We start from the raw sequence: 13,173 nt of genomic DNA, 5'->3' as shown, positions 1-13,173 counted from the left end.
GGAAGTTTAACTGTTTATTGCATGTTTAAATAGCATTGCCAGTGGAGAAACATTCCATTTTCAACCATTTGAACTGTAACTGCTTAAGTGTGCAGGACTAATCTCAGGGGAAAAAAATATCTGTATGCGTAGTGCTGGCAGGTAAACAGAACATTTGTATTTGTATGCATCACCAAATAATATTCTTTAATCCTTTTCTTTAAAACTCATCCCCTTTTTAGGATAAAACAACATTAGCCTTTAACTGTAAGTAGGCACAATGTTTCTGATGTTTTAATCTGCTCAGAGTTTATCAGTGTCATAGAGACAAAAAAACTTAACTGGCTTTAAAGGACAGTTCTCTTCTAACAAGCATTCTAAAATAATGTATCATTGAATTTCCTGATGCTCATTAGCATTTAAAAAACTTTGTTGTTCAAAAGATAGTAATCAAAGTTTGCTTTTACTTAGTGGCATGGGGTTTGATTTCCCCTTTATTTGCTCTCCACAGGAGAAGATTGGTTGGAGGAAGGAGGCTTCTCACTTGTTGGTGTTCACTACAGATGATGTCCCACACCTTGCCCTAGATGGCCGGCTGGGAGGACTGGTACAACCTCATGATGGAAACTGCTACTTGAATGAAAAGAATGAATACAGTGCTTCCACAACAATGGTACAAAGTGAATCTGGTGCTGTTTTGATATCTTTCAGTCAGTGTATTAATTAATTTAATGTATTCATTTCTTACTTCTTTTTTTTTTTTTTTTTATTTAGGGCAGGTACCTTGATGATGAAGGGTATAGGACTGTGGATCAACAAGATCCAAGGCACAACTGCACAAAAAAGAGCCATTACTAGCTATTCTGGCACACTGTGCCATTCCACAGTTTGTGCAGTTGAGGAGCAAAGGGAAAAAGTCCTCTCTGAGGACCATTAAAAAAAGCTCTTTCACCTTTTAGAACTCTAGTCAACTGCAATACATACAAGAACTGAAGTGCTTTGTCCCTGACAGCAAATGCATTATCGGCATTCATTTCTAAATGCCAATACTGCACTACTGACTAATTCACATCTGATGATCAGGCCCCCTAATACCTAGTGCCCAGGGTGCCTGCCCCCTTTGTACCACCTTAGCTGCACCTTTGGTAGAAAGACACACATTTAGTAGCATGCAAATCCCCTTTAGCTAATAAGTTATATATTATATAACACAGATTAAGTAGTGGTAATCACGATAGTCCATTGGACCAGGACATAAAGGAACAGATGAGCAGAATGCAGTATCAGAATAAGATAAGCAGCTCATGGAAATAGGGTTTCTGGGACATTGTAACATTAAAAAGGCCTATGCCAGTTACTGCCCAAAGGTAATCTGCTTTTAACAGACCTGTAGTACAGAATTTGGATAAATATTCCCTTATGAGAACTGTTTATTTGGTGTAGAGTAGGTGGGAAGGTGGCATTTGTTTCAGGAATAGTGTTATCAAACAGAATACATATTTTAGAATAGGGTTACCACGTGCTACTTTGGAAAGCATTTCCTGTTAGGGCAGTTATGTCCTATACTAACAAAAAAAAATGAAAAATTGCAAATGTGTCAGTTGTACAACCAGAACTGTTTTAATTGTTACAACAAATTGTGATGCTATGTCTGAAACACCTTAAAATGACACAAACGCCTTAATATGACACAAAATGCAACTTAAAGTTCCACAACAAGAAGCTTTTATTTTGGTGACAAAGTGAAACCTTGTCTTCTGCATTGATGTGGGTATAATTTCTATTTTTCAAACACCATTACCAACAAAAGGTATCATTGTTGCATACTTATTTCTGCCTTGGTTGACAGTTTTATATTCATAGTCATCTGCATTGATGTGATAAGATTTGTCTTTTTAGGTAGCAATATCTGCAATAAAATATAACATCAGTCTCTGCATACTTATGACTACCTTAATTGGCCTATTTACATTCACAATATTGAATAAAGCGGTGAAATTCACATGTGAAGCAGCAGTGTATAAGCAGCTGTGTATTTACTGGTTCTCAATGCAGTCTGAGAAGTGGTTGCCAAGTCCCATAAACCTGATTACCATCCTACGTCATTGCCACTGATACATTCCTTACCAGTAACTCTCTAAAAATAGTATAGATCTGTTCTTCTTCAGCATCATGGTGTAGTGGCCAGATTAGCTATTAAGTTGTATTCCATCCTCTTGGACCTTTAGCCTATTCGTAGTTAGCATACCTTTTAGTGTAAGACATCTGGACAAACCCTAAAGTAATAGGGGATTAAAAACCCCAAAATAGGCTCAGATTTTAAATATTGCTCTTATCAACTTAGAAAGTTGCTAGAATAACTGGATTTGTGTTAGTATGCATTTTCTAATCTAAAGCATATAACGTCTGAAACTCAAATGTGTCTCTACTTGGTGACTTCAACCCTCAGTGATTTGCCAGAAAATCACAAATTTCATGAGGAACATACCAAAATTATGAGCCAAAAATTGGGCTTTTTGCAAAAATCAGGACAGTTAAGAGGTATGGTAGTTAGGCCCTCACTGATCTTATCTGCTAGCTGGCATGCAGTCAATTGCAGATTTTCATAGAGCAGTAAGATGGGAAAATTGTTACTATTGATTAAACTGAAAGACACTTTATTGGAGTGGGACTCTTTCTCCCCTCTGAAAGAAATCTGCTTGACTATATATGTGGACAGGTGAGGACTTCCATTGTAATGGTAGATGAAGGTGAGCTGTGACAAAGAGTTGTAGGAACCATTTCTTTCTAGTTTGAATACTTCCACTACAGTGTGTAAAACAGATATTAAAGTGCCGACTGCGTTGCGGACCCTGGTACCTAAGGTACATTGTACCTGGTACCTAAGGTACGTTGTACCCTGGTACCTAAGGTACGTTGTACCCTGGTACCTAAGGTACGTTGTACCCTGGTACCTAAGGTACGTTGCACTAAGGAGAGCACTAGTTATCAAGTTACTCATCTGATGGGCAAGTCCTGAATTAGTGAGGTATATCTGGTGCTGGGGCTTGCTAGTTTTTGCAGATGCTCCCTATCACCACTCTAGGTTCCAGGGAATTGTCCACATCTCAGTGTGTAAATATAGTTAAGTAGTCCTTCAATTGTGGGGTGTTTTTAACAGGTTTAATAGATGGATCTGGCAGAATAGTCCATACTGTAAGCCTTGGTATGCTGATATTTCTTCAGTACCCCTTTTCCTATAATGCAGCTTCTGCATTTCATGCAGAGCTGGGGTGTACGATTAACTCAGTGTAGTGCTCCTAAGACACCTGCAACAAAACTGCCTTCTGTTTGAAAAAGTCTCCTAGCTGGGATCCTACAACTGAGAGCGAAACCTTTAGATATCGCTGCTTGTTATATTTGTTAAGTGCATACTTGAGTGTTTTTGATTTGACTGCATTACGTTGTGTGTGTGCGGGGGCAGGTAGGTGATTGACTGTTATTACAGTTTTGTATTACATGACCTGTAAGGCCCTCTGGAATGTTTAACTGTAGCCTGTAAACAAGCTTCATGCGTCATGAATGGAGAACAGCAGTAGTCATACCTCTGCACAAAGGTAGGCCGTCTGCAGACCTTGGAAACTACAGATCCGTATGTCTCACTAGTCTTATATGCAAAGCCATGGAAAGATCAGACGAACAAGAATTCAACTAATAACTACAACAGAAGCCTGCTCTATTAAACATTTATTAAAGTTAAAAAGTTTATATGTTTAGTAGTTCTTTTAGAACAGATATTATTTATATTTATTATTTTTAGAATTGGTGTTATATAAACATACATTTAATATCTAATAAATTAAGGGTCTGTTCTAATATGAATCCATATATAGTTCAGGGACATTTGTATCTGTTTTTATACTGTTTTATGTATTTGTGTTTTAGTTTAAACACTAGGTTATATGTACACAATCTTAAGTGTTTTATTGTTTTATCAAACTGATTGGTTTACTGGATACCACATGATTAGTTTGAGATGTATTTAAATGGTTTGTGTTTTAATAATGGGAGTTATGAAGAAGTCCCACTTGGGGATGAAAGCACTTAACTGTCTGTAGTAAGTCTTTGGAGTTTTGTCTGGAGTTTTGCTGTTTTTTTTTTGCATATTTCTGGAAAGCCATGGAAAGAATTTTCATGGAAATGATCGATAATGACATAGTAAACCTCCAGACACTGGACCCAACCCAATTTGGTTTCATCAAGGGCAAGTCATGCCTACTCAACTTGGTGAATTTCTTGAGGTCACCAAAGCAATGGATGAGGGCAAAGTGCCTCACATTGCCTACCTTGACCTGGCCAAGGCATTTGACAAAATACCCCACTTGGGCATTGTTGACAGACTCAAGAGGTTAGCTGCAAACCCTTTTGTCACCCAGTAGATAGCCAGCTGGCTTGCAGACAGGACCCAGAAAGTTAGAATGGGAGAATAAACTTAACAGAGGCCAGTTACAAGAGGAGTCCCTCAGGGATTGGTTCTGGGATCGCTTCTTTTTGGTATCTACTTGTCTGATGTCAAGGCCAATGTCAATGGCCTCTAGCTGACTAAACTTGCAGATGATTGCAAATTAAGAGCTGTCATTGAATCCCACACTAACACAAATGTTATCCAGGAAGGGCTGACACAGACAAACAACTGGTGTCAGAGCCATGGACTAAAACTAAATGCCAATAAATGTATAAAAGTATCCTTCAGGAAGACCCAGTAGACAGGGACTTGGGGACACACATAGACAGTAATCTAGTCTTTGACCACCACATGTCTACAGTAGGGAGGAAATCATTCTGTGTTGCGCAACTTATAAACAAAGATGTGACATCTAGGTCCAAGGAAGTCATTGTTCCACTGTATTCAGAATACATCAAGCCTATCATTGAGTACAGTGCCCCCATTGGTATGTACCTAACCAAGCATATCCAATGATTGGAATGTCCACAGAGGTTCCTCACTAAAAGAATACAGAGCATAAATAATATGTCCTGTACAGACCGCCTAAAGGCCCTATCCCTGTATTCTGTCTTCTACAGACTGTTCAGGGTCAATCTGTGCCTGGCATACAAGGCATTGCCAACCCCGCTCTGACGGACCTGCTGTATATCTGCAAAAAGCAGCACCAGAATTGGCCATTGTAAAGACTTAGACTTTGTCTGTGATATAACTAGGACCTGCTGGAGAGGCAGGTATGTAGCCCAGAGAATACGCTGTTTCTGGAACAGGCTCGCTCCCCATCCATGTGAAGCAGAGTTCCTCCCTAACCCAATTCAAGTGTAACTCTGACAACTGGATGGAAAACAGGAAATTCATCTCTGGTTTGCCACCTGTGTCTCTAATGGACACAGGCAGCCTGTAAATGGATCATTTCTAAGGCCTCTGCTTGTAAATGTTTCATCCCCCAAGCCCCTGCTTACAATTATCGAGGATACCAGAACTTGTCAGACATTTGGGATGCATGACTAGGCTTAAAAATGTCCTTGTGGTCATTTGCTAGTAAACACCTATGAACCTAAGTACAGTAAATAAGTACCATGTTCGCCTAGGCCTATTCTCAATTTTCTTTGCAAAGTGTGAAGCACATATTTGCACACCTAGCTGCTTTTGTTTTCCTTTACTAGCTGTACTGTATGAAGGGTTGGTTTATTCTTTGTACCCATTGTGATGGGGGGGGTAGAAAGAGTCCTTGTAAAACAGATATTCTGAAGGGATATCATTTTCATGCTGCATGTCTGCCCAGAAATGACAGGTGCAGGGACCTTCCATGAGTGAAACAATATATATAGGTCATGCCAGACTGGGCCATAATCAGGCGCATTCATTTTAAGTAGCTTCTCTGCAACACTGTTCCTAAAAAGCAGGTGGGTGTGGTGCACTCATGAAAGGGTCTTTCTAAGCCCCTACCATCATCTCCTCTGCTCTATTTCTTTATTTATCTATAAGGTTTCCATTTTGCCCATGTTAAGTTTGAATCTGGATAGCCTTAAAAAGTGTTCCAGAACTGCATGGTTTCAGCTGTTCTGTGAACTGTACGCATACATCTGCAAACAAAAGTATTTTCACTTGAAAGACATGCCATTTTCATCTATGTATTTTCTCATTCTGCTTTATTACTTGAGCCAGGGAGGTTGATTGCTAGCAGAAACAGTATGGGGTAGTGGTCATCTCTGTCTAGTGGCCTTTCAAAGAGGAAAAGGTGGAAAGATTAAGAAGTTGGTCATTACCATTAGTATTGGGGTTTGGGGCACCACAAGTCTAAATGCTAAGGGTATTCTAAATGCCTGAAAGGTCTCTCACAGATATCGCCGGACTATTGAGTTGAATGCCTTCTTGAATGCTATGAAGATAGCACTAGGAGAACTAATGTTGGTGTCTGTAGGGTATTTAGTAGTTGTCTGAGGTGATCTGTACTCAGCTTCCTCTTTACACACCCTTCCTAATTTGGGTGTACCAGTTTTGGTAAAAGTCACTACATTTGCAGGGTCAATGTATTGACTTTACTGTTAGCAGAATTAGCCTGTAATTTGCAGTTAGTGTTGTGTTTGCTTGGTTTAGGGAACACTATAACAGTTATTTTTTTGAGGAAAGCAGGGGGTTGACTTCATGAGTACCTTAAATAGTGGCTGCAGAGGGTTTAATTTCAGGGTTATGAGGGCTCTGTAGATGTCTATTCACAGCCTTCTGTGCCTGTTGCTTTTCCAGAGGGAGGTTACTTTATGACATATGAAATGTCCTCTAGACTAACTGGACATAATGAAGCTTGAGCATCTGCTTCTTCCTGTTTTGTAAGGGTTACATTGTTAAAAAAAAAATCAGTAATTGCTCCTGACCCTGGGGCTTCATGGAATATGGTTCTTTCTAGTATTCCTGTGAGTCTGTGCTAAAATCCCTCTGCTTTGTGGCCTGGTGATAACGGTTGTAGTGCCAAAAGTCCTTCTCTGTTTCAGACGGACAACTAAAAATCACCCTGATTTGTACTTAATTTCCCAGGCTTTTGTAACCATTCTATAGAAATGGGAGAGCTCATTTAGTGGGGTAACCAGAACCCATTTAAAGGAAGTCTACTTTTTTATAGTTTCAGTATTCTTAAATTTCTGTTTGCATTACTGAAAAGCACTCTCCGCCTTCTCCTCTTTTTGCTTGCTTTCCCAGATGTTTTGGAGCTTAGCTGTGGTTGCTATACTTAACTATTTTCCTTGCTTTGCAATTGTCCTTCCTCATGAATGGGGGCATAGATCTCATTGAGCTGTTATGGATGTGCAGCTATACTTTTTTTTTTTTTTGCATAAAGGCAGAAGTCTCTGAATGTTTTAATGTTAGTGGGTCAAACCACCATGGGGATTTGGGCTTGCATGAATCCAGTAGGGTATTGTGGCTGCTTTTATAGGTTCATAGTTTCATAGAATACTACTAAGCTAACTGCAGTTGTGAGCCATTTTAAGCCTAATCAATTATCCCTTGTGAGACTCAAACCCTGCACCTTGTGTTTGTAAGGCAAACACCTTAACCATTAGGCCACCCTCCCACTGCTTCATTTAACTTTCTTTTCCAAGATAAACCAGAAGTCTCTGCTGGGGGTGTGCTATCCTCTGCTGTCAGTGTGTACCCAGAGTCACAAGAGCAAAACAGTCTTCATACATTCCAAATATCTACAGCTTATTCTCTGTCTTGGAGCATTGCCTACAGTCCAGTGTTGGATGTGTTGGATCCGCCTGTCAGAAAATTCAGTACTGTATTAACGTCCCTACCTATATTGTCTCTGGAATTAAAATTGATGATCTGGGTCCAGCATTTCCTAAAATAAAAATGGAGTCATCTACATTGGAAGCATATGCAATAGACTGTACTGAAAGTCTTTGTGGGGTACTGGATTTTGCAGTAATCCATTTCCCTTCTGTGTCATGACAGGGTTCCTGCCTTTCCCACCCTGGTGTCCTTACAGTATACTATCCCAGTCTTGGAAGATGCTGCTAAACTGTTAAGTATAATTACATTCCATGTATTGAAGCTACATTATATGTGCTTGTAGATAGATTTTAGTTTCCTGTTAGACCACCAGATCTCTTTAGCATTTGAAAAAACTCTCAAGATATCATTTCCCCTGGGAGGCAAATTAAACTCTAACTTTTAATGTACAGCATTTGATTGGTCCACCCATTTAAAATTTACTCTGTTAGTCTCATTGCTAAGGAAGAAAACAGTTAAAAAATGGCAGTCACTTTTAAAGATCACTCTGGGTAGGAACTGTTTAAATAATCTTAAGAATTCTACACAATCCAAAGCTGCCAACAGCACAAAAGTATATTTTCTAACCCTTAATGCTGTTGTGGGAGCAGACATCCTGAATTGATCTTGTTTTCATGGAAAGCTAATTTTTGCCCATACTGTAATATGAGGGCACAGCTGATTAAATTGGTCCCTGCCTCTCATCAGTTTCCAATTTCATTCATTTAGAAAGGAAGTAGTAAAGGTTTGGAAATTCTCAGTAAAAGTGTCAGTGATTGGATTGCAGTGACTTTCAAATTTTTTTCGTTAATTATTTATTAAACAATCTGAACTGCTTGTAGAATTGTAAAGACATATCTGAGACAATGAAGTCTTTTTAAAAAAGTGGAATTTTGTTTTCCTTCTACATTCTTTCCAGCTATAGTGTCATCTTTCTTGGCTTCCAAGGCTGAGCTAATTAATGAAGTTGTTTTCATCAGTTATTAGATTTTTTTACCTTCTGACTGCTAAAGCTCAATAAGTTTATATCTCCTAGAAGAGGAACAACTTGCAGCTGTAAAGTTTGAGGTTGAATATATTTATGGGCTTAGTGAGTATGAAATAATTAAACTAGTTGCAGGTACCTTACTTGTTTGCTATCCTTGGCAAAAAAAGTTCAAATGTGATGGGGCAACTGATGTACGAGCAAAGGAGATAAATTCCTAAGGAAAGTATTGTGGCATTTCATTCAGTTTCAGCATAGTGCATACTGAGGTCGCTGACTGGGATATAAATGCCACAGAGGAGAAGCTTGCTAAACCATTCTTTTTAATATATGGTTGTATGAAAATTATTCTTTAGGAAAGAAAAAAAAGTCTGTGGAAAGGAATGTTATGTTTATGGTGTAATTATCCTTTAAGTAAAGAACAAATAATAATTGTAGTTCAGTGGTAACAGCCTAAATGGAGAGACTAGACTTCCCCAATCATTTCCAGATTGTCTCACTTCTTGGGTTTATTGAAGCTGGTGAGGCTTTGCATTGTAGTTACTACGTGGATGGTGGCTGTGCCAGTGGTCTGTTTACCCGACATTGATGTTAGCTAGAGAAAAATGGTGAGACTCAGTTTCAAAGCCCATGTCACTATTAACCTACATGCACTGTAGAACAGCTTGGAGTTCCTATAGCCTGTGTGGTCACAGTATTTTATATATTTAGTAACTGCATACTACTTTGAAGCTTAGAGTCCCATCCTTTCTTTAACATTTTCTGCATAGTTGACGCTGTGAATCCTCATCACTGCTCACAAATCTGTTTTTGCAGTGAACACGCACTCCAGCAGTCTGTTCATTAGGTGTTTCTGCAGGCATCATACCAAATGTGCCAGTCAGACAGTCATAAGGTAAGTTTTAAGTGAGCCAGTTTACTTAATATGAGAACAAAGCGTAAGCTAAGCATTATCTCATGAAGATTTTGAGTTGCTGAGTTTGGTATTAAGAATTCTACAGCCAAAAAAAAAACTAATAGGTCTGAATTCAGGAAATGGTGTTATCTGGTTCTTCAAAAGGCCTCCCTACAACAGTGTATACTGTATCACTAATTATACAATGACTCCCCCCATTAATATTCCAAAACGTGCACACTTGATTGGTCAATGTGCATGTTGTAAATCAGACTTATACTAATGAAAAAGGTCCGGTCACCCAGACTTTTTCCATTAGTATAAGTCTTTTTTTTTTTTTTTTTACAGCAACGGAGAACGCAAGATCTCCGATGCTTTTTAGAAACTGCCTCGCTATGTTAAAGGAGTTTAACATAGCGAAACAGCTTTAAAAAAAGTAACAGAGATCTTCTTTTCTCTGTTGCTTTTTTAATGGGTTTAACATAGCGAGACAGCTTTAAAAAAGGAACAGAGATTCTCCGTTGCATTTTTTAAAGTTGTCTCGCTATGTTAAACTCCTTCAACATAGCGAGACACTTTGTAAAAAGCAACGGAGATCTTGCTTTCTCCATTGCTTCCACCCACACGCATGCACAGTACATAATAACTGCTGCAGAATACCAGACAGCTGCGGAAGGGCAGCATGGATGCATTATACAATGCCATTATTTAAGAAAAGTAAGTATTTTTTTTTCTTAAATAATGTCATTGTATAATAGCAATAACCCACTTCTGGGTGCGGGTAATGCTGGATTTTACTCACGGTTGTCTTTGTTTGGCCACTCGGGCTTTGCCCTCATGACCAAACCACACCAACCGTGGGTAAATCCAGCATTACCCATACTCAGGCATGGGTTATTGCTTAAGTATATACACATGATGCTCAGCAAACATGGATATGCAGGCAATAATATCACTTTTTACATATTCAATTGTTTGTATTTCTGTAATGGAAATGTACTGTGTTGAAGTCTGTTTATTACAGGGAGGGGCTGGGGAGAAACACTGCAGGAACTGCAGTGCATCATTTTGGACTACACAAAGTACACAATAAAAGTAAGCAAGTCAAAATTATTACTGTGCAATATTATTATCCAAATGGTAAGTGTAACTGAACGGCAGGGCTTATTGGAGTGGCTTAGTACAATATCACTATATACATGCAATGTACTCTAGAGCTTAAATTATCTCTACACAAAACAACCACAGTTGAAAGGTTTAAAATATTCAGTAACAAATAATAAAAACCCAAGACAATATTTCTTACTATGCAGTGTTAGTCAAGTGTTCAGAGATCACAGGAAAATGCTTAAATAATACAGTAGAATAGTTCTGACATCAATACAGAAAAACAGCTAGACTAGACTTCTTATTTCCTATCTATATCTAAGAGCAAACACAGTTCTAAAATAAACTTACATATAGAGCAAGACAGTGCTGGTGATGTTGCATGTTCTGAAGACAAATGCAAAATTATCTAAGTATCTCTGTCCTTAAATTGATAGCACAGTATTACTGACTCATTTCAGATTACATAATTTTTTTCTCTGGTTCCCAGGCTAACAGAAACTCAGAGTTTAGCAGTCCTTTTGATCTTGCACCTGGTCAGGAAGCTACAGCAATAAAATACATTATACATGCAAACTCTAGCAATTAACTCTGGTCTCAAACAATAGCAAGAATCCCTTCATCCAGACATCTCAGCTCTGAGTTTTGAGATCAAACAATTATACAATGCTTGGCTTATCAGCTTTCCTCCAGCAGAGTGCAATATAGTAACATTTTTGAAGTTCAACATTTAACAAAGAGAACAAGCATTTGGCTTACATTAATATTTACAAATGACAGAATTATTTACAAAATTGTATCTATCTAGGCTGGCAGCCTTCACATATCTTCACATACCCCCCTCCCCCCGGAGAACTCAAGCTAGTTTTTCAAGTGACCCTTGAGAAATGTTAGTTGGGAGAATTAGGTCTGTTTGAGTATACCTTACCCTATTCCATGTCTTAAGAGCCCATCTATGTTGGCATTGCTACTCCCACTGCGGTGCTGCACTGACATATATGCTTGCAGCCCTAGGCTCCATCTTAGCAACTTGGCATTTTGCTGGCTGGCTCTGTTTAACCATGTTAGGGGATTGTGATCTGTCATTACAGTGAATTTTCTTCCATACAGATAAGTCTGAAGTTTCTGCAGTGCCCATACTATGGCTAGACATTCCTTTTCTACAACTCCATAGCATTCCTCCCTGTGTTGGAGCCTGTGACTGAGGTAAACCACTGCGTGCTGTTCTCCCTCTGAAGAAATCTGGCCAAGTACAGCCCCCACCCCATGGTTTGAAGCATCCACCTGCACAACAAATTATTTGCTGTAATCTAGACTGGCTAACACAGGGGGTCCTCTCAAAGCTTCTTTAAGCTTTTGGAATGCCTGCTCACATGCTGTGGTCCACACTACCTTATCTCGCCTGTTCTTCCTTGTCAGGTCTGTGAGGGCAGCAGTTATGATACTATAAGTGGGGACAATCTTTCTGCAGAACCCTGCTGTCCCTAAGAATGCTCTCACCTGATTTTGGTAACAGGTGCAGGCCATGCCTGAATGGCTTCTACTTTGGCAGGTTCTGAGCTGATCTTACCACTCCGCACTCTATGTCCCAGGTAGAAAACTTCTGCTATACCCACCTGACATTTGCTCGGCTTAATGGTCAACCCTGCCCTCTGCAGTCTGCCCAGCACCTCCCTGACATGTTGAAGGTGTTGTTGCCAGGAATGGCTGTAGATGACAATATCATCTAGGTAAGCAAGGGCAAACCCTCCTACTCCTGCTAGGATATGTTCTACCAGCTTCTGGAAAGTTACTGGGGCATTTTTCATTCCAACAGGCATCTTTGTGGACTCATACAAGCCAAAAGGAGTCGCAAAGGCTGACCTCTGTCTAAAACTGGGAGTCAAGGACACCTACCAGTAACTCTTGGTAAGATCAGTGGTGGTAAGATACTTAGCCCCACCCAGCTGCTCTTGGGCCATGTCTGTCCTAGGCATGGGGTAAGCATCTGACTCTGTGTGACTAATTTCCTGTAGTGCACACAGAGCCTGGTACTGCCATCCTTTTTTGGCACCAGCACCACTGGGGAGGCCCAGGGACTCTTGAAGTACCCCTAGTTCCAACATCTCCTCCCTCAGAGTCTGTCTGACTCTCTCAGGCACCCTATAAGGGGCCAGCTTAATACACCTTTGGAGTCCTGTACCCACCTGGTGCTGCACCAGGTGGGTGCACCCTGGTTTCCCAGTGAACATGTCCCCAAACTCCTGCAACACTGCTCGGATTTCTTGAACCTGGGTAGGAGATAGCTGTTGGGACATTGCTACCCTTTCCACTGAGGTGTCAGCCCGAGCCTCACTGAGGAGATCAGTCACCAGATCTCCCTTAGACTCCTCCTGCAATCCACTGCAAATACTCAGCACAAGGGCCTCCCTATCATTGTAAGATTTCATCATATTAACATGGTACAATTTGTGC

At 39.8% G+C, this 13,173-nt stretch overlaps 1 protein-coding gene across 1 annotated transcript in view; it reads left to right on the top strand.

The window, feature by feature from the left end:
- ITGB5 (integrin subunit beta 5) overlaps positions 1-13,173 on the top strand; it is a 1,724,339-nt gene that overhangs the window by 693,748 nt on the left and 1,017,418 nt on the right. Inside the window, exon 6 of the mRNA XM_044074928.1 lies at positions 491-652. Within this exon, the coding sequence (XP_043930863.1) occupies positions 491-652 (162 nt within the window). The remainder of the gene's footprint in view (positions 1-490; positions 653-13,173) is intronic.

This window comes from Protopterus annectens, chromosome 6.part0, assembly GCF_019279795.1.
Source record: "Protopterus annectens isolate FY-2018-M chromosome 6.part0, PAN1.0, whole genome shotgun sequence".
Classification (NCBI taxonomy): Eukaryota; Metazoa; Chordata; order Ceratodontiformes; family Protopteridae; genus Protopterus; species Protopterus annectens.
This window is presented reverse-complemented; position numbering and strand designations above follow the sequence as displayed.